The 19,774-nt window shown below is 48.7% G+C and overlaps 7 protein-coding genes across 7 annotated transcripts; 2 read left to right on the forward strand and 5 right to left on the reverse strand.

Annotated features, from left to right (window-relative positions):
- Positions 1-1,084: 1,084 nt before the first annotated feature.
- UA08_00994 (hypothetical protein) lies at positions 1,085-2,713 on the reverse strand (the record flags this gene model as incomplete). Its single annotated transcript, XM_020260861.1, has 1 exon — positions 1,085-2,713. One exon carries the CDS (start codon positions 2,711-2,713, stop codon positions 1,085-1,087), a length of 1,629 nt encoding a protein of 542 aa, XP_020124591.1.
- A 385-nt stretch (positions 2,714-3,098) lies between these two features.
- UA08_00995 (hypothetical protein) lies at positions 3,099-4,574 on the forward strand (the record flags this gene model as incomplete). The annotated part of the gene is made up of 1 exon (XM_020260862.1): positions 3,099-4,574. The coding sequence occupies one exon, from the start codon at positions 3,099-3,101 to the stop codon at positions 4,572-4,574; it is 1,476 nt and encodes a 491-aa protein (XP_020124590.1).
- Positions 4,575-4,893: 319 nt separating this feature from the next.
- UA08_00996 (hypothetical protein) lies at positions 4,894-6,136 on the reverse strand (the record flags this gene model as incomplete). Its single annotated transcript, XM_020260863.1, has 2 exons — positions 4,894-5,222; positions 5,287-6,136. 2 exons carry the CDS (start codon positions 6,134-6,136, stop codon positions 4,894-4,896), a joined length of 1,179 nt encoding a protein of 392 aa, XP_020124589.1.
- Positions 6,137-6,897: 761 nt separating this feature from the next.
- Positions 6,898-9,815, forward strand: UA08_00997 (hypothetical protein; the record flags this gene model as incomplete). Its single annotated transcript, XM_020260864.1, has 8 exons — positions 6,898-7,073; positions 7,149-7,264; positions 7,355-7,522; positions 7,597-7,728; positions 7,784-8,096; positions 8,555-8,988; positions 9,094-9,662; positions 9,756-9,815. 8 exons carry the CDS (start codon positions 6,898-6,900, stop codon positions 9,813-9,815), a joined length of 1,968 nt encoding a protein of 655 aa, XP_020124588.1.
- A 290-nt stretch (positions 9,816-10,105) lies between these two features.
- Positions 10,106-11,452, reverse strand: UA08_00998 (hypothetical protein; the record flags this gene model as incomplete). The annotated part of the gene is made up of 1 exon (XM_020260865.1): positions 10,106-11,452. One exon carries the CDS (start codon positions 11,450-11,452, stop codon positions 10,106-10,108), a length of 1,347 nt encoding a protein of 448 aa, XP_020124583.1.
- Positions 11,453-14,595: 3,143 nt separating this feature from the next.
- Positions 14,596-16,493, reverse strand: UA08_00999 (hypothetical protein; the record flags this gene model as incomplete). The annotated part of the gene is made up of 8 exons (XM_020260866.1): positions 14,596-14,662; positions 14,718-15,112; positions 15,179-15,469; positions 15,538-15,667; positions 15,863-15,890; positions 15,937-16,085; positions 16,242-16,266; positions 16,382-16,493. 8 exons carry the CDS (start codon positions 16,491-16,493, stop codon positions 14,596-14,598), a joined length of 1,197 nt encoding a protein of 398 aa, XP_020124582.1.
- Positions 16,494-18,709: 2,216 nt separating this feature from the next.
- UA08_01000 (hypothetical protein) lies at positions 18,710-19,742 on the reverse strand (the record flags this gene model as incomplete). Its single annotated transcript, XM_020259740.1, has 2 exons — positions 18,710-19,535; positions 19,585-19,742. The coding sequence occupies 2 exons, from the start codon at positions 19,740-19,742 to the stop codon at positions 18,710-18,712; spliced, it is 984 nt and encodes a 327-aa protein (XP_020124311.1).
- Positions 19,743-19,774: the final 32 nt, after the last annotated feature.

A 19,774-nucleotide genomic window follows, 5' to 3' on the forward strand; every position in this document is an offset into this window, starting at 1 on the left:
AAATTGGCATTGCTCGCTCTCCAAGTGATTGAACAGCGCCGCCAGTGTGATGAACTGCTTCTCGCACTGGAAGTTAGGGCAATGATAGACCCGTTGCCTGTGCGCCGAGGAGTTCAGATGCCTAGTCAAGTCTCGGGCAAGTGAAAACTCTCTGTGACAAATATAACATTCCCATGCCTGTCCATTGTAGGCTTCCCTCGTCACCTGGTATTCACACGTCTGTTCCTTGTGCCATTCGATCTGCTTGTTGGTGATGATGCCCTGCGGATCTTGACGACGGACGATTTGCAGGATCTTTTCACGGTTGAGATGCGGTGCATTCGCGCAGGCGCCTCGCTCGAGATGGTGAGTCAGCCCACTGGCAGTTGTATATTTCACCTTGCAGAACGGACAGAGCAGCGAGACGCCCCGGTGGATCTTCGAGTTGAGGTGCTTGTTTTACTTGCCATTAGCACCAATGCCGAGGTATAGTCGATACAGAGAGGTTCAGGAGTACCATCTTCAAGTTGTTTTCGCTGTCAAACTTCTGCAATCGCGGCAATAGTTCCGATAGTGGCCCTTGGCCTCCATGTGTTGATTAACGGCATGCAAAGAGCGAAATACGTCGTCGCAAGTCTCGCAATCGTAGCGCGGCGCCCAGTGCTGCGTGGCATCCATGTGTTGCCTGCACGAGACCCAGGACCGGAAAGTCCGGCTGCATGTTTCGCAAGTCGTGTCGTCGTCGTCGTACATTTTCTTTCGCGAGCAGGCGAGGTACCTGCCTGGGTCCTGGAGGGCAGGGAGTGAGAAAGAGAAAGAGTGTCTTGAGATGGAAGATTGGCGATGTGTATCAGGGGAAGGCCCGTTCTTTCCCTATTCACTACGGAGCGAGTCGAGTCCCGTGAGTCACGTTGGCTTCGATCGAAGGTCGGTCGATATCGATTCGCCCGATTCGTAGCTTCGAACGTTTCGCTCGCATCCGCAGAGTACTTACGTATTGTCTACGACGACAAACCACATTTCGTACGGAGTGTCACGCCTGTCATTCTCATCGTTGTACACTTTTATTATTACACGATATTATATTATACAGTTCAAATGGGTGTTATAGGAAATTGCGCTCCAGCTGCAACAGCAGCGGCCGGACATCGTCAAGCTTCATTTTCAGCGCCCGCGAATTCTGCAAAGCCGAGTCCCCAACGAGCCCGCTCAGCACGCCGCGCAGTGTCGCTGAATCGTCCTCTCGGCTGCCCTGGAGCTGGCCGGAGATGTCGACGTCAATGGTTGAGTCGGCGACGTTTTTCGATCCCACAACAAAAATCAAGTTGTACTTCATTGCCTTGGCGTGCTGGATCTTCTTGGATAGCGATCGGCTGCTGCTGTCGACATCGATGAGGAACGTCGGCTCAGTCGATGTAAGCGGAGCAGCTGGTTGGGCTGCTGCCTCCTCCGACAGTAGCCTTGGAACAATGGTACGGAATCCCGAAAACTTGGAAGCCGCCTCTTCAGCGAGACGCAACACCGGCTCATCCGTCTGCACGGTCAGGATAATGCCCTGTCGCGGAGAAAGCCAGAATGGCCAACGGCCTGCGTAGCGCTCAATCAAGAGCGCCAGGAAGCGCTCTAGTGAACCAAAAATGGCACGATGAATCAACACCGGGGTCGCCTTTCCGGGATTGCGAGGATCATAATCCGGCTCTCCCTCGGCAACTTGGTATTCGAGCTCAAAGCGTTGGGGGAGGTTGAGGTCCAGCTGAATGGTCGACAATTGGTGATATTTTCCGTCCGAATCCTGCAGCTGAATATCGATTTTGGGACCGTAAAACGCGCCATCCCCCTCATTCAACTCCCATGGCAGACCGCTCTTATCCAGTGCATCCCGTAGTTGTTGTTCGGCAGTGTTCCAGAGGTCCAGACTTCCGATAAAGTCCTTTTCGGGTCGTGTAGACAAGACCAGGTTATATTTATTCAGTCCAAACGTCTTCATCACCATATTAACAAAGGCTAATGCCAGATCGATCTCCTTCCCGATCTGCTGCGGGCGGCAGAAGATATGGCCGTCGTCCTGATGGAATCGCCGCACTCGGGTCAGTCCGCTTAGGGAACCGGAGATCTCGTTTCGATGCAGAGGACTAAAGTCCGTGTAGCGCACTGGCAAATCACGATAGGAGTGATTTTGCGATTTAAACAGCAGGCAGTGGCCCGGACAATTCATGGGTTTCAACCCGTATGATTCATCCTCGCCGACCTCTCCTGCAGTTTCTCCGGTGGCGCCGCGGCCACGCACTTCGTACATATCATCCTTGTAGTTTTGCCAGTGACCGGATATTTCCCATAGCGACTTTTTGTAGATGTTCGGCGTCAAGACTTCGCGGAAGCCGTATTGCCGGTATTGCGCACGGAGGAACCCGATCAGCTTATTGATGATATGCGTGCCATTGGGCAGGAATAACGGCGATCCGGGGCTGTAAGGCGACGACGTGAACAGTTCTTGTGCTGTGCCGAGTATGCGGTGATCTGCAGCTGCTGAGTTGGGCTGGATGTTGGAGGATGAATCAGTGGTGTTGTGTCGGGATAGCGAGGAGCGTGTGGAGGAGGCATCCGGCCGAGTCACGGGGCTGGCCTGGCACGAGCAATGGCGCACAGGGACTGCTTCTGGCGAAAAGCGTCGCTGATGCCGTCGGATATCAGATGCGAGAAGCTGCCTGCGGCAGAAGACGGTTGGTGGGCGCATGTCGCGAGCAGCTCGTCGGAAAGCGCCTTCTATTCTTCCATGTCCAGATTATTTTTCGGACGTTCCTGTTTGGTGCCTGAGGACGGAATATTCCCCGCACGGAAGCCCGCGATTGGCCCACGCTGTGGGGATCAGGCGGGCATGTAAACATGTGATATTTATTGATTTTCGCTTTTCATTTTATTTTATCTTATTTACCTCGTCGACTCAACTCTCTTTCTCTGTCTCTCTCTCCCCCATGAACTTGCTGTGACGAGACACTGCGTCGCTCACCATGAAACTCCAGTGCTTACAGTAGCCTTGCCTCCGTTGCAGCGACAGCAAGATTCCCTTCGATAAAAGTGTCTATGGCCCGACACTAATTGATTGGTCCACGAGATCCCAAATGGCATCGACGAACACATTAGGGGATTCGTGGGTCGTATCAGACCTTGAAGAGTCCACTGTTATTATCAAGGGCAATTCTGCATCCTCGTCACAAAACCTCACACCACCGTCTTCCTCAGAAAGCGAGAGCTACCAGGAGACAGATCACGCAACTTCTTCCGCCACGGATCTGCCAGACCTTACAGAGTCTACTGCCACTTTGGCTTCATCTACATCCTCAGGCCCAGAACTAATAATGCCCTCGATCATATTCGACAGCCGCACATCAGATCATGGCTCGTGGGTGATTCCGCGCAAACGCAGCAAACAGTCTCTTTACGAAAGTCGCAAGGCTCCCAGGCTACCTAAGCCATCGCGCAACCATCTCTCAGCTCATGAACAAGAGCACCGCAATCATCATAATATTACTTCACTAAAGAACGACCGCCAGCCTTCTCCCACGGCTGCAGCTACAGCAGCTACATCCGATAGAGGCGCGCTAGGTTATTTTGCGCAAATCAAAAGCTATTTATCCGGAGACCTGGAGCGCTACGAGTTTTTCAGGCTCCTTCTGAACTCTCTTTTGGTCTTGATGGTAATGCACCTACTCATATTTCCAGAAGTGGTCCATCAAGTCCCCATAATTTGCCGGGTACCGCCAGTGTCTAGGATATACAACCAAACATGTGCGGGACGAAATCGCAACGTCTCCGAGATTGCGAGTATTACTGCCAATTTCCAGTCCGCTGTACGCACACAAACCCAGCTTCAGATTTACCTCAATCAGACAATCGAGGACATGGCTCCTGTCGACTTGTCTCTGAAAGATAGTGACGCTATCCTCCGTGGTATATACACTGATATCCGCAATGAGTACGGGGGCGCGCGGCATGAGATTGAACTGGAATTCGAGGGCATCTGGGTTGCCTCTCGCGCCATCACGCGTGCCTTGACGAACCTGAAAGTAGATATCAAGGCCACCGTCGACGGATTTCAGCTGCCGCCACATCGATATGAATACATCAAGGGAGCGAGAAGCAACCGCCAGGCATCCGGAAATATTATCAATCGTTTACTGTTCCGTGGACTCTCGGATACCGACAAGCAAGAGCCAAACATAAACCAATTTGGACGCCTGAATCAAGAGCTGGATTCGGCCCTCACTCGTCTCGCACACAAAACAGATACCCTATTAGTGCAGCTGGCAAAGCTAGATGACCATCTGCAATCGATCAAACAACTGAGCGTTCGCGAACACTACCGACTACAACCGCAATCGTCCGATACAAATCAAATGGACAACGTGTGGGTAACCTTGAGCGGCTTCATTCGTGGACCGAGGAGTTCCAGTCCGGTAGAAAACAATGAGAAAGAGAATACAATCCTCAATGAGCTGGAGCAGATTGCTTCCTATCATGATCTTATGGCGGATATCGTGGGTAAGCTGGACAGGGAGTTGAAGGCGTTGCAGAAGATTCGTGCTATTCGTGGTTGATGCATCTATCTACAACAATAGAAGAGAGGAAAGGTTCAATGTTTCATTTCTATCACCATCTAATCTACATTTCCATGCCTATGTTTCATTCATTCACCTACGTTTCTGATGACCACTGCATAACGATACCAATGTCCAGTCTCACGAAGTCACGAAACCCCTTTCCCTCTTGTTTATTTGACCATACCCTGTATTCTAATGACCCAAACGCAAATGATTCAATCGACAAAGTCCATTATTGCATAAACTATGCCTTTTCCTCTTTTTCTTCTCTCTTCTCCCCCCAATTTCTTTTTCCAGTTCGTAAATAGAAACCCCCTCAATCCGACGGGAAAAACGCCTCAACAAGATTGATGATAGCTTTACAATCCTCCGGTTTGAGTCCATAAGCACCTCCAACCCGCTTGGCGATAGTTGGGATCTGCTCACGCGCAACGCCACATTTGTCAAGACGATCGTTGAGACCGAGCTCCTTCACGAGAGCCATGATACTGCGCCCAACTTTACAGGCTTCAGCAACGTGTTTCCCCGTGCTCCTTTCCCCCGTTATTGCGGGCAGGAGCCGGGCGATCTGTTTGGCGTCGGCAGTGCTTGTTTTGGCTTTGAAGATGACTACTTTTCCCAGAGTTATGCAGCTGATCTCAGCGTCTAAGAGAATGGGAAAGCGGTTAGCGAATCTCATAAGAATTATGACAGGTAAGGCGGCACTCACTAGCAATCTTGAACGGACTGCCCAACGCAAAACTGAACAGATGCGAGAGTCCGCTATGCACCGCCGCATTGGAATTCCGCGATGAATTACTCGCATGTGCCGCCAGGAACAAACGCGTCATCTGGTCGCGAGTTCCAGGCCAGTTGGCTCCCATATCTCGCAGACCAGAAACCAGACCCCTCGCCGCCCACAACGCCATTGCCTTTGCCGGATACTCGGTCGCAAAGGGGTCATACATAGTCTCCACGGCGTGATCGAGCGCGGTTATGCCGCTGCCCAACCACTGGCGCTTGGGTGTGTATTGCGCGTATTCCGGGTCGTAGAAAATGGCATTCACCGCCATAGACGGCTTGGTGAGCATCAGCTTCGTGCCGTCCCTCGAGTAGTAGCCCACAATCGAGCATTCGGCGGCGCTCAGAGTGGTTGGGATGACAATGACGGTGAACGGGCCCAAGGCAGGATTTGCGCGTGCCTGGACGGACAGGATTTTGGCAAAGTCGATGGGCGAGCCACCGCCGACAGCAAGAATCGTGTCGATTTTCTCCGCGCCTTGTTCTTGCGCTTCCTGCATCATGTCGACCGCGTCAAAGACTACTTCGAGCTCCACGTGCGGCGGCACTTGGGCGAATACGCAGGCGATTTGGTCCCCCAGCAACTGCCGCAGGTCTTCGACGAGCGGCGTGTCCCATGCTACGGTCTTGCCGGTGACGACGAAGACTCTGGACAGTGGCGATTTCAGGGAAGCGCGAAGGTGCTTGGATACACAGCCTGAGCCATAGTAGAGGGTTTCGACGCGGGGGCTGGGTTTCCATACGCCGAGCAGAGGCTTTTCAGATGTTGGTGGTGGCATGGTGGTGTCTTTTGCCATGGGTTTGGGTGTTGTTTAGGAAGAGTCCCAGAAGTGCATAAAAGAAGAAGAGCTGGAAGTGTAAACAATGAAGATGTTGCTGCAACCGTCCGACTGTTCTGACGTCTGAAAGGGGAAGAGCCTGTGAATTTCACGCCGCAGTTGGAAGCTCTTTGTCTATGCCATCACAACAGTTTTACTTTCTCGCCCTCCTCACACACATCTTGATGGTGATTCCTCCAAGCAGACACTTCACGTCTATTTCACTTGTTACATATAGAGACATGCATTTTGCATTCCGCGTCGAAGATCGAATCTAAGCAAGACTTATATTGACGAGGCTTGTGTCAATATCGCGCTAATCGACCTACTTAAAAGGTGGTCAATCCATGCTATCTGGGGATAATGACAGAGTACAAAGACCACAACAATAACGATCGCGTATAGAATAGATATAACTTGGAGGCAAGTTGTTGCATCGCAACGTAAAACCCAAGTCTATGGTCTGCACTACCCCATGGAATTACCACCTTAGACAATGCTTTTCAGAGAACTGAGAAATTATACAGTGTTAATATTCAAAGGAATGGGGTCTTCATGCTGATTTTTAAAATGTTGTTGACGCTGGTTTTAGTCGATAAATAAGCGTCGCCACGCTGATATCATCATTTTTTTTTGCCTTCCGTTTCCTCCCCCAAAACACCATAGCCAGATACACTTTACATCCACAGAATCAAACACAGAGAGGGAAAAAAAAAAAAAAAATGCAGTCATACCATATCAATACCTATTCGACACCCCAGGGGTACGAACTAGGACAGCTACCGCGTCCAGAAATTGAGAATGCAGATGAAGTCCTGATCAAGGTGCACGCGGCCAGCGTGAATCCCATCGACGTGAAGATGGCCAGCGGCGCAGCGAAGATGATAATATCGCTCAAGTGAGTTGGATATTGACTTAATTTCCATGCAATTGGCGTTTTCTTTCTCGTCTCAACCATGTCTAATGGACCTAGATTCCCTTACAAGCCTGGCTACGATTGTGCGGGAACCGTGGTCGAGGTTGGCTCTCAAGTCACTCGCTTCAAGGTCGGCGATGAAGTATACACTCGGCTTCCTGAAAGCACGCGTGGTGAGCATGGATTGCTTTTCTTTCAGCATGTCTAGTTATCATTTCGTATTGGAAATACAAGATTTGGTTCACGGCTGAACAAATCGCTAGGTTCATGGAGCGAATATGCAAAGTCACCAGAGGAGTTCCTTGCGCTGAAGCCGAAAAATCTGACCTTTGAAGAAGCTGCGTCAATTCCTCTGACGGCGTTGACGGCATTCCAATCTCTGCAAGTTGCAGGCGATTTGAGCGGCAAGACGGTCTTTGTGCCGGCTGGATGTGAGCTGTCACCCCCTAAACGACTAATATGCTCACTTATTTTGCGGCATATACTAATTGATCAACTTCCCAAGTGAGTGGTACGGGGGCGTATTTCTGTCAACTCGCCAAGAATGTCTTCAAAGCCGACAAAGTCATCACAACGGTATCCACGGCGAAGATTCCAAAAGTCCCGGAATTGCTTGGAGAAGGAGTAGTCGACCAGAGTAACTACACACCCTATCAATAGAAGGGCCAGAACTAGACTTACAAACTCAATAGTTATCGACTACACCAAATCAGACCCCAAGGCCGAAATCCCCGCCGGCTCAGTCGATCTCATGTTCGACACGCTTGGTCTGGCTATGGATTACCTCTCCCTGATACGACCACAAACAGGATACATGATTTCCATCTCTACCACGCCGAGCGGCGATCAATTCGTGAAAGATGGGAACTTGGAAGTCCCCTTTGTGTTCCGAAAACTGCTCAATTTCGCCGATAGCGCGCGTACATGGCGCGCTTCGCGCTGGGGAGTGACGTATAAGTATGTGCTTATGCGGCCCAATGGCAGGGATCTAGAGCAGTTGAAGGAGTATGTTGAAAATGGCAAATTGAGGCCTGTCGTGGGCAACGCCGTGCATTACAGGGATGTTGATGCTGTTAGAGATGCGTGCGATGTGGTGTTTCAATCCAAGGGGGGGATCGGGAAGACTGTTATCTCCTTCAAGTAGTGAAGCTACTATCAGTGCCAATTGTTTTTCTTCTCTTCTCTCTTGTTTTTTTCTTTCTTTTTTTTTTGTCTCGCATGCTTTTGCTTTTCGTATAGCTACAGCTAATTGCCTAATCAGTCCTAGTTCGAGTTCGAGCTATGTGGGTCTCTGCCTGAGATCTCAGGCCAATTTGGTTAATTCTTACATCAACCTGGTTACTCAAGGGATACTTTCGTACTCTCTCTCTTCCTTGTGAATAGGCCATCTTCACTACCATTTTATATAACACCGCATCTCTATAATTCATGGCATTGACATCGCGCAGCAACTCAACTTGCAGTCAGTGGTCCAGCTTCATGATGAAAGACGCCCATGAAGAAGCCATCTCCGCGGTCAGCAACTTCTACAAAGTCATCACCAAGCTCGCATACATCGATCCAGCAGCACTAGTCTATCCTCCCGGCAGCAGCGAAGCTACAGATATTACAACAAGTGGTTGGCCCAACATCAACACCGCAGAGCTCCGCAAGCGCGGCAAGACGGATGAAGTTATCACTCTTCTCCGTTACTTGCCATACTTGCGACGCCCTGAGTCTCCGGATAGCAAGAGAAGATGGATGGTAGCGCCAGATACTATTGCGATTGCCTACTGCGATGGCGAGGTCTATAGCGACCAGTTGGATGAGATCCAGCCAACGCCGGGTCATTGTATTTGGCTGGCTGATCCGGCCGGAACAGAGAATGGAGTGGCGCTGCTCTTGGATATGGAGAATAGTAAGTCAAGAAGACTGTTAGTCTCGATAGGTGAAATTAAATACGATATAAAAACGAAGAACACAGAAGAGAAACGGAAGAGCAACAAAACTGATTGTGTACTAGGTACGATAACTGAATATTCGGTGCGCATTGATCGTACCATCGGTCTCAGTACCGATGAATACGAGTTACTATCACTGGAAGACCGCTGGATGGCACATTTTACCTGGCCCATTGCAAAATTTTTCGACACTTGGACGCAAAAATATGAGAGATTGGAGTGGATGCCTGCTTATCATGACAGCAGTACAGCAGGAACAGCCGTATGGTTCATTAGTCCGACGCGCGGCGAGAAAGATGTCGACCGCGAGGACGAAGAGGGTGATTCGGAAGATTCGGATGAGAGTTATGAACCTAGTTCAGAAGACTCAGACGATGACTATGAAAGCGAAGAGGACTCAGATCCTTATGAATGGGATAGTGAGTACGAGAGCGAAGATGAGTACGAGTTATCGGACGATGAGGGCCAAGTCGAGGCTAGTCGTGAAGAATCTGTGGCAAACGATTATCATCAGTCAAAGAGCGAGTCCTTGAACTGGTTTAGGCAAGATGTAGGGTTCCAGGTTCGGATGGGCGATGGAAAGTCTTTAGATCCCAAGAGGACTGATTTGCGGCCCGAAGAGGTCGTTGAGGTAAGTCGGAACTCCCCTGATTCCAAGAATATTTCTAGTCATTAAATTAAGTGATTTTTCTTTTCTGGCAGGACGCGTATAAGATTTATATAGAAAATGGCTGGCCAGGCCCACTTGATCGGCAACGCTGTCGACGTCAATTGTCAGAGCTAGTGGACTCGATAGACTTGTCGGGTTGACAACGTCAGGTCACATATTTATTGCTGATATGATACTGTTTCCCAACCGGGGGCACGAAGATACCTTCGGAAATTTCTAACAAAGCCCGTACGTGCTTAGGGGTCGATTTTCAACAGAATTTGAAGTCAAGCACAATTGATTGAATGAACAAAACGCGGCTATTTACATGTGTCAAACTCATATCGTGATAAAGGTATATACGAGAAGGGTCAATTTTCCCCCCCCTATCTAATCAATTAGAGAGGCAGTGCGAGAGTCATATCCTAGGCAGTCGTTGGACCACCGACGGTGATGGTCAAGGACTCAGGGATAGTCGATACCAGCTCGCCGGAAACATTCTGTCCACCATCGGGGGTGACATCATCATAGCCAAAGGCATATCCTTGTCCGTCGAGCTCGTTCTCATGCACAAACTTGCTGTAGTAGTTGCATGGGGAGACGGTGTAGTAGTCTGCAACTGGAAGGCTGGGCTGGTAATCACCGCCGGACAACAACAAAGTGGCCCGGTTGATGGCAGCGCAGAGACGGGGCACGATGGCAGCATCGTAGTTGTTTCCATCAACAAGGAAAGGACCGGTGGCGCAGCCGAAGATGTCGCCGGCGCTGGGCTGGGCGAAGGTCACAGAGCTGCCTGTGCAGGTCATTGTGGTGGTGCCTGAGGTGGTGCAAGAGCTGTTTCCAACAGCTTGGGTGTTGATGATCAGCGGGTCGGTGCTGTAGGTTGACCAGACCTCGGACACGTAATCGTCGAAGTAGCCCTCGAAAGCCGTTGCGTCCGTACTGATGTAGTCGTATGGCGCGGCAACGCGGATGTAGTTACCGTCGGTGCCAGTCTGGCAAAGACTAGCCCATGGGTAGCCATCGGTAGCAGTCTGGCTAACGAGGGCTTCACAGATGGTCTTGACAGCGTCACTTGCAAGACCAAGGGTCGTCTGTACACCGCCATCGGTGGTCGTCAGAGACAAGCCCATGACTAAGCCGACGAAGTCAACGTAGCTAAGGTTGGCGTACAAGCCTCCCTCCTCCGTGTTGGTAAATTCGAAGAAGCCCCAGTTGACATCAGCATTGGGGTCAGATGGGTTGTTGCTGGAGGGCTCGACAAGACCAGGACCACCACTGCCATCGTCGACATAGTACCATGTTATAGTACCATCGGCCACGTACACTCGGCCCGAGCTGAGATAGCTTGGGATTGTGAGGGTGGTGGTAGTTCCCTCGGCACCGATGGGAATGGAGACATCTTCGGTGATGGTAATAGGGACACCAGAGGTTGTACCAGGCGGGTAGTACCATGAGCCGTCAGCCTGCAAGATGGCAACTTCGTTGTCCACCTTGCCAATAACATATGCGTTTACCTGCCCGGAAGTTGTCCCGGCGAGGTTGTTGACAACATTCACCGTGAGGGCACCGCTGCTGGCCTCAGTGCCATGGGTGATTCCGGAGCTGCCGTTGCTGGTGCTGTTGAGTGTGTTTTTGCTCGTAATTATGATATCCTGAACTCCTCCAGGGGTGACCTTGGTAGGTCCTGGAAGGACTGAGATGGGGCTGGCCAGGGTTTGGCCAGCAATCATGGCGGCAAGCGCCCATGTCCACTTAGCGAAGCCTTGCATCGCTAATGATGTATACGGTATCTAAGGAGCGTATGTATATCTATATCAAGGAGTGGAAGGGTGGATAAAGGAATGGACCCTTTCTTTTCTTTCCGGGTTGTTCTTGTCTAAGAAAAACAAGATATCAAAACAACACACATGGGCCAGACAGGTGAAGTGGACTTGATTTATACCTCAGTCTCCTCTCCGATTTTTTTTTTCCGTTTCCTTTTTTTTTTGAACAATCTGAGTCGAGCCCTTCACGTCATCGTCAGGTTACAGTCGGCACATCAGCAAGCCTAGTCTACTACAATAGCAAACGACCTTTGGCGTGACCCATGTAACAACGACAAATTTAGGTAGAAACTTAGAAGCACGGGTTCTTGTATCCACCAACCAACCATCCTACGGTAAGTTTACCGGGGAAATGCAATGGATGTCTCCATTCTGCCTTCTTTCCGCTCTGATCACTTGGACGAGAAGAGGAGTTGTAAAGGGTCACGTTGGATATCCTGACCAGGTTGAGCCATTGGCTGGCTCTCCTGTGCTTGCAAATAATTACACAGTTGCAGGTCCTCGACGGACATAGAGCTAAACCGTTGCAAGCCTCAAGGGAGCTTGTAGCACACTTGGCTTTCCGTGCAAGGTGGTATCGCGCAGAAACGGGGTTGGATCTGTGCTCTATAGATCAAACGCGACTCAACCATGTGCGAGGGTCCGCACCGTTCCTGCATGTTATTTGCGCTGTGGATCAAGCATGATTTAAGCACGTACTACTAGAGGCTAGAATAGTAAGTATAACATGAGCATGAAGTCACAAACTTATGACACCGTTGTTAGTACGTAGTTAATCGGCATGGAAGACAGTCCTGTCGGCAAATGCAAACTAATCATAGCCACAGCAGAACGAGGCTGCAGAAAATCCTGGTAATTAGCAAACACTGGTCTCAAGCCCGCTAAAGACCCATGGGTAGTGGCTCTTTGATGAGCAGTTGAGTCGGAATTGGCGGCGAATAGCAGATAGTTTACTCCCTCGACGCTTGGCTGTTAGCTCGAGCACGTTGTTGGCGCACTTACCATGCTCTTGTTCAGGCTTACTGCCTCGGAGATCTGCCTAGGCGAGCATTTTCATTTCTCCAAGGCCGTAAAATCTCACTCTGGATTTTGTGCTCTCGACCGCCGTCAACCCCGCGTTACATGGCGGCGGCGCCACTCGACGCCACAAAAAACAACTGCTCAACTAAAGTGTTGGATATGCTAGCGTCCGATTGGCTGAATCCAGTTTGAACGTAGGATTTGCCTGATGGTAAACGAAGAGCGAAGAGAAGAGAAGAGAAGTATCGTGCTTTTCCGTGCCCCCGTCGCTGATAGCCCTTGGCCATTGCCTTGGCCATCGCGAGTTTGTTTTCTCAGCATATAACGATGTATAAAACTAGTGAGTTACATCATTTCCCGCTTGCAGAAGAATAATGATGGCAGATAAGTTGCCTGGGCGGTTAGTACATGTTGCATCTACTGGTCAACACCCATGTCGAATAGGCCGTGTAGTAGTACCTAGGTAGTATAGCATACGTACTCCGGGCCTCGTATAATTTACTGTCCATGTTCATGAACACTAGACCATTGAAAAAATTCCAAACCTTCAGAGCTGGCTGTGCACGTATATGCTTATGCCTACTAAAACGCTTAGCAAGTTAGCAAGCATGCTTGCTGATCCGGCTTATTCGGAGGCCTCTCGGTCCAACAACTTTATATGAGCACGTAATACGGATAATTTAGAGCCATAAGAATTGACGGACCCCAATCTTGGAGTTACAGTCCACTAAGACTCAAGAGCCTAAGATAGATTTAGTGCTGACACTGTTTGTAAGCAGCCTCAAAATCATACTCTATGTACATCACAGTTACTAGCTTACACAGTTACTACGCTTATTGCAATGGCTTCGATCATACGAACAGGGAACAGATCCATGTTCGTAAAGTGGCTAGTCTCGCAAACGAGATGTGGCCATGTCATGATAGAGAAGATATGCCGGTTGATTGTGTGCTGCCATGCGATTTGACTTGAAATAGATTAAGGTATCCTCTGTGGAGCTATGTAATACATTAGTCATTGTTTAAAGTTACTTTGCTTCACTGTAGCTACATTCAGTAAGCTGTAGAAATGGGTCTTGTATTATTAATGGATCAAACGGCCAAGTCTGGCACATTGAGGACTATTATTATTTTACTATTATGTCATATACAGGCATTGTCATACTCTCTGATGGGAGAACATAGCATGGATCAAGAAAAATCAGGAGTATTACCAAAATCATGTCAATCTTCGTTCCTCATAATATAATCCAAGTTCGCTTCCCACAACCTTAGATACCTATCTAAAGTAGATATAGTGAGGAGTCTCAGAGGTCTATATTTACGTAATATTATGACTCGTACGTGTGGATGTCTTTCAAGGTTTCTGAGCTGCAGCATGTAGTTCGATTAAAGGACTACGAGGATTGCGGTGAATTTATACATGTCTCCATCTTTATTTAGCTCAACTGCTGGGTCCTCAAAAGCATTAAGTGAGAAAACGAATCAATTCAGCCTGGTCAGAGTGCACATGCAGTTAGCACTTTTAACAGAAGTTAGTTGTTCGATGCTCTCCTTCACTATCAGTCAACTCTAGTTATGACAGAGACACCACAGCCAAAACACATAGATACTATGCTATCGAGTTACAGTCAAACCCAATAAAATAAGCTAAACTAATAAATGACTTTCCATATTATACCTATTGGGAATGGGTCTTGATATAGTTCAACAGAGCATTTAATTTGTGGAGGCGATGAATGAGGTCTCCCATATATCCATCGGGCCTGGGTCTTTTGATCTTTACCCATAGTTGTCGTCGTGGGACTGCTTGGAAATGCACATCTCCACGAGCTTAGCTACATCTCATATCGAGCAGACGAAATGGCGAAAAGGCAAGCCGAAGAATATTTGCACTTTTAACGATTACGCTCACAGTTGCTTTGAGGCTATCTATACAGCGACGGATACTCACTCAAGAAATAAACGCTCAAACAAGAGTATTGCCTTACGAAAGAGAATTGCACGATCCTCACATTGATTATCTGAACCTTGATAAACACCGCGGTAATTTATTTTATCATACTTGCCTAGTTTACATAAACACCACTTGGCCTTCTGATCCACCACGATGTAACATCGATAAAGCCAGCTTGTCTACTATCATGGTAGTAGATTGATATCAGACCCCACCATCTCGATCACTACTCACACATCGCCCCTCATATCTGTATTTGGCTGCTTGCCAACTCGAATCTGGCTCCAGATATCGCGAGAAGCGGCTCTTACTCTACTGACGAGGCTTTCGTACATCTCCATCGTGTCATCCAACACGATCCACAGTAACACGGTGAACATTGTGACCGGAATGGTGATAGCCCAGTATATCCAAAATTTATCCGACATGTTCCAGTCTGAATTGTTGCTGCTGCTGTCTGGAGGGTTATAGTTGAAGAAATTCGACCCGAATATTCCAGATATGAATGTGCCCGGTAGATAAAGCACGCCAATAAAGGCGAGGGCTTTCATGGTTGCATTGTCACGTCGTGCAATTTTGGCGATATCAATCGAGATTTGAGTGGTATTTCGTGCAGCCACATGATATGCCTAGGGACATAAAAGACGTTAGAACCAGAGAAGAGAGTCGCACCGGAACGAACAAAGGATACGCACAAGATTGATTTCGTGGCGGAGTCGCTCAAACAAGGTGACGGCTCTAGCGTTGATGGCTTTGATATCTTTCCTCAAAGTAAACAGTTTGTCTTGCACTGTTGTATATACTATGTCGTGGACTTTATTCTCAGTCGTGTCCATTGGTTCAGTTGCCTGCCTTTCATGCAAGAGCTTATGTTGATATATTACACTGTCGATTGTGTCATCAGCTACGTTTAATACCTCGTTGCCATGGATTAGATGACGACCAATTTCGTTGAGTATCTCGATATCTGGTTCTTCCCTTCGGGTCTGTTTTTTCACGTGTTTCCCATTCAGCAATCCTCGAAATTCTAGAAAGTAAGGCAATATTAACATACCTTTTCCCATTCTCTTACAACGTGTCGCAACTCCCAAACAGATGTATCATATATATCCCTCAGTTCTTCAATCAGCAATGCATGCCAAAGAAATGGATCATTGTAAGGTCGCGCGAAGTGGCGAGGCGAACTTTCGGTCTCAAGCAGAATATTTTGTTTAATTCGATCAATCACGTTCAGCGGACAGTCAATAAACAACACAAACTGCCTTGCCTTTGACTGGCGGGTGAAAACCGATATCTGAGACCAATAGTAGGTGAGCTCGGGACCTTGAAGAACATGTTTTATTTTGAACGTGCTCCATGTATCTGTCGGGTATACATACGTTAGTATTTGAAGCTTATCCCAGAGGCCTTTAACAACCGAGCATAATATAGATAGAAGGGAGAGCGAACAGACCATATAGCAGCCCTGGCGTCTCTCCATGGTGCTCGATTCCAAATGCCCCATTCAGGTCATCGTCAATAATGCGCCAAAAGCTGGAAGGAAAGAATGACTTTAGGTCTGCGGAACTTTGAAAGCCATCAAAAGCCGGTTTATTGGCGAAGCTTGTAGAAAATCAGTCTGGCTTCGGTATATTAAAGATAGAGTGAATAAGGTGAGGAACATACACTATAAATCGGTTGGAAGCCCCGTGGGTCTGAGCCTTTGAGTTAGGATCCGGAGACTTATGCTTTGTCTAGTCTCATTGGGATTCAACATACAAATTCTTGCAGAGCTTGATCCAAACTGCCGATGTGCTCGTGATATTGATGTATCTCTGATGAGTCTCGATCACGGGTTAGCCTGGCTTGCACGGAACAAGCAATTCTTCGAAGTCACAAAGTCCGGCAGCAACAAATACCGTCCTCATCAAAAAAGCGGACATTATCCGCGGTAACAGTGTCTCCAGATTGCCTAGATGTTGGACTAGCGAGTAGTCCGAGGGGCATGGATTGCGCGCCGGTGTCTACCATTTGGTCCCAGTTGGACGATGTATAACAGATATGATGGAAGTATAATACAGTGGAAAGTACGACTTATTCATAAGAAACTGAAACACTGAGTAAAATAGCAGCAAGGAGGTGATATATACAAATGGCCGGTTGCACAAGGCTGAATCCTGTGCGTGCGCTGCCAGCTCAGCAGCACAGCCCCCGATCAGACAAAAGTAAAACTGCTCTATATCGCCACTTGGTAGATTTTCTTGTTCCTGCCTACTATTCCAGTGTGAACTGGAGCAAATCGATAGAAAGGGAGCATTTTACTGGAATAGAAAAGAACAATAATCTCGCACGGTCGTTGGTATGGTCTTCGGGTCGGGATAATCAATCTCCGCGTTGGCCGTCCGTCCATTGGATGGTCGTTCACCTTCGAAGTCGCCAGACCAGCCCCTGCTCCAACGTCAACGACGAACAAACACTGCGAGGCTAGAATTGAACATGAAAGCTGGCCAAGGCTGCTGGACCTGCAAACGTATGCATATAAGTACATGCCCTCCTTAGTTCTTTACTTGCTGACAAGCGCCTAGGACGCAAGATCGGGTGTGATAAGCAGCTCCCGGCGTGTCAGAACTGCCTTCGCACTGGAAGGCAATGCTTGGGATACGGAGTTCGGCTTGTTTGGCCTGACCAGCGCGATGGACGACGGAAACTTGCGCAAGCTGTCTTGCCCGCAGGCACAGTATACCTGCCAACTGACTCTGAAAAGATCTCTGGGCAGCAGTTTCTGAACCTAGATATCAATGATTTCACGCATGAAACGCAGCCGGTTGGTTCGTTGCAGCGATTCTCCAGAAGAGGTGACACTCTATGTGGACTTTCACCGTGGCCGAATATTACGGGTGGTGATTTAGACCTGCTACGTTATTGTGAGGTTGATGGCGTCTCTGGCCCGCTTTGCGAGTTGCTAATTGTAGGCCATTGCACTAGATGAACGTAGCATGTCTACTATGATATCCACGATCGACTCCCACAATGGCTTTCGCACAGTGCTACTGCCACGTGCCCTCTCGCAATCATGCGAAGCATCTACATCCTTGCGGAATGCCATTCTGGCAGTATCATGCTTTCATCGATTTGGAGCGCAAGCGGCGCTACCCTTCAAAACGAAAGCGCTCCAATGCCTGTCCCGTTCTCTCGCAAGAGATCGATCATCAGCAGATCAGCGTGTAGCAGATGTTCAGCTTGCCGCATCTTTGATGCTTTGTGTTTATAGTGTGAGTAGAAGATGTCTACGGTTGTCTTCCAGCATTTTCTAATATATGATTAGGTGTTTGACGAAACTGAGGGGAACTGGCACCTGCATTTGAATGGCGCAAAGAGTATCATTCGAAGATTGATAGCGTCTGGAAGCAGAAATACCGCCCCTTCGTTCCTCTTCACATGGTTTCTTTATCATGAAGTGCTCGGGGGCTTCAGCCAGTATCATCGCCAACTGTCCAATGGATCACTGCCACTTTCGGAATTAGAACTACGTGGCACAGGGCGCGATCATTCCAACGTGAGTTCCACCATATCTGCTGTTTATTTCATCATCTGTATTAATCTAATAACCCACTCAGATTATTGGTTCACTGGGGTGTTCGTTAGAGGTGCTGGATGCGATTCGTCGAATCAATGTGCTGCGCGACCAGCCGGTTTCTCGCATTCCGAGGAATGAGTTCGCGGAACTGGAAACTAAGCTTCTGCAGCTCAAGCAACAAATAGATATAAATGAATTCGACACGCATCTGCAGGGCCAAATACCCCGAATCCTGGGTACAGCCGAGTTGTATCGCCTGGCGGCCCTAATTTACCTGCTGCGAGTTGTTTCAGGATCGGAAAATGGCACTCAATTATCTTCATATATAAATTCAGCATTTCATCTATTGAAAAGTCTTCCAATTTGCACCAGCCCCTGGCCGCTATTCGTACTAGCGTGCGAGGCAGAATCTGACGAGCATAGGATCATGATTCTAGATACATTGGATGCAATGGACCACAAACGCAAGATCGGCAATGTGTTTGTCTTGAGAGATATAATCGAAGGTTCTTGGAAGAAACAAGATCTTAAAGCTGACTCGGATAGTCCAGCGAATGGCCAATTGTGGAATACGGCTGCTCTCTATACTACAACACCTTGGTTCATTTGACATTTATTGCCATTCGGAAATAAACCAGAAGACAAACAACAATCCTCCGACTTCCTCACATTATTTGTTCATCTGTGTTACGTGTTTATCCACACTCGGGTTTACCAGCAAACTCAAGAGATCCGGACGGGCATAGTGGCCCACGACATCGATAAACGCCTTTGGCTTGTCAATTTCTCGAAGATCGATATCGGCTGTTAAAATTGCCTCAGCTCCTGTATCCACGGGATCGCACAAGGGCTTTCCATCCGGGCCAAATATCATTGAAAAGCCGCCTCCTGGCGTTTTAGTCACTGGGTTGCCTGCTAGATTATTCTTGTCGAGGTTCGCCTCTGTCAAGATCTGCGAAGCTACCAAAACGAAGGCTTGTCCCTCAATTGCGAAAAACTGACTGGCGCGATACGACGCTTCTCCGGTTTCATGGTACAGCCAGGCGATCTTTTTTGGATCCGGCATCTCAAACTCGGGTGGCCAACTAGCGACGTGGATCTGGACTCCCTGCGAATACTCGTAGTATCGCAGCAGCGGTTGTAAATGCTCCCAGCAATTCAATCCGCCAACCTTGCCGAAGGGGGAGTCGACCACGCAAGTGAGTGATTCCGCCTGACCTTCGCCCCAGATGGTCCGCTCGATGTGCGTCGGCTTGATCTTTCGACGGTGATGTACAATCTCGCCTGATGGGTCAATGAAAGACTGCGCCATATACAAGCTCGCCCCGTCGCGTTCGCTATACCCCAGTACAACCATCATTCCGGCCTTCTTTACAGCAGCCTGGATGCGCTTCATCTGGGGGGAGTCTTTTCGCATCGAGTTGTTCATATAGTCATGAATGATGTGCGAGTTGTTAATCACCGCCGAAGTCCACATGCTCCTTAACCGCATCTTGCTGTTAATTCAGGAATGAACTTCATTTATGAAGACCAGAGCTTGCATACCATGGATAGCCGGGAATCCAGACTTCAGGAAACCCGAGCACATTGACGCCATCTGCAGCGGCCTTCTCAATGAGAGAGATGGTCTTGTTAATACTGCCATCGAGATCAAGCCATACGGGCTCGGATTGAACGGCGCCGACTCGAACAATCTTGGACATTTTATGTGCTATGTGCTGTGAACCGTCGAGGA

This window comes from Talaromyces atroroseus (assembly GCF_001907595.1).
Source record: "Talaromyces atroroseus strain IBT 11181 chromosome Unknown scaffold_0, whole genome shotgun sequence".
NCBI classification, from domain to species: Eukaryota; Fungi; Ascomycota; class Eurotiomycetes; order Eurotiales; family Trichocomaceae; genus Talaromyces; species Talaromyces atroroseus.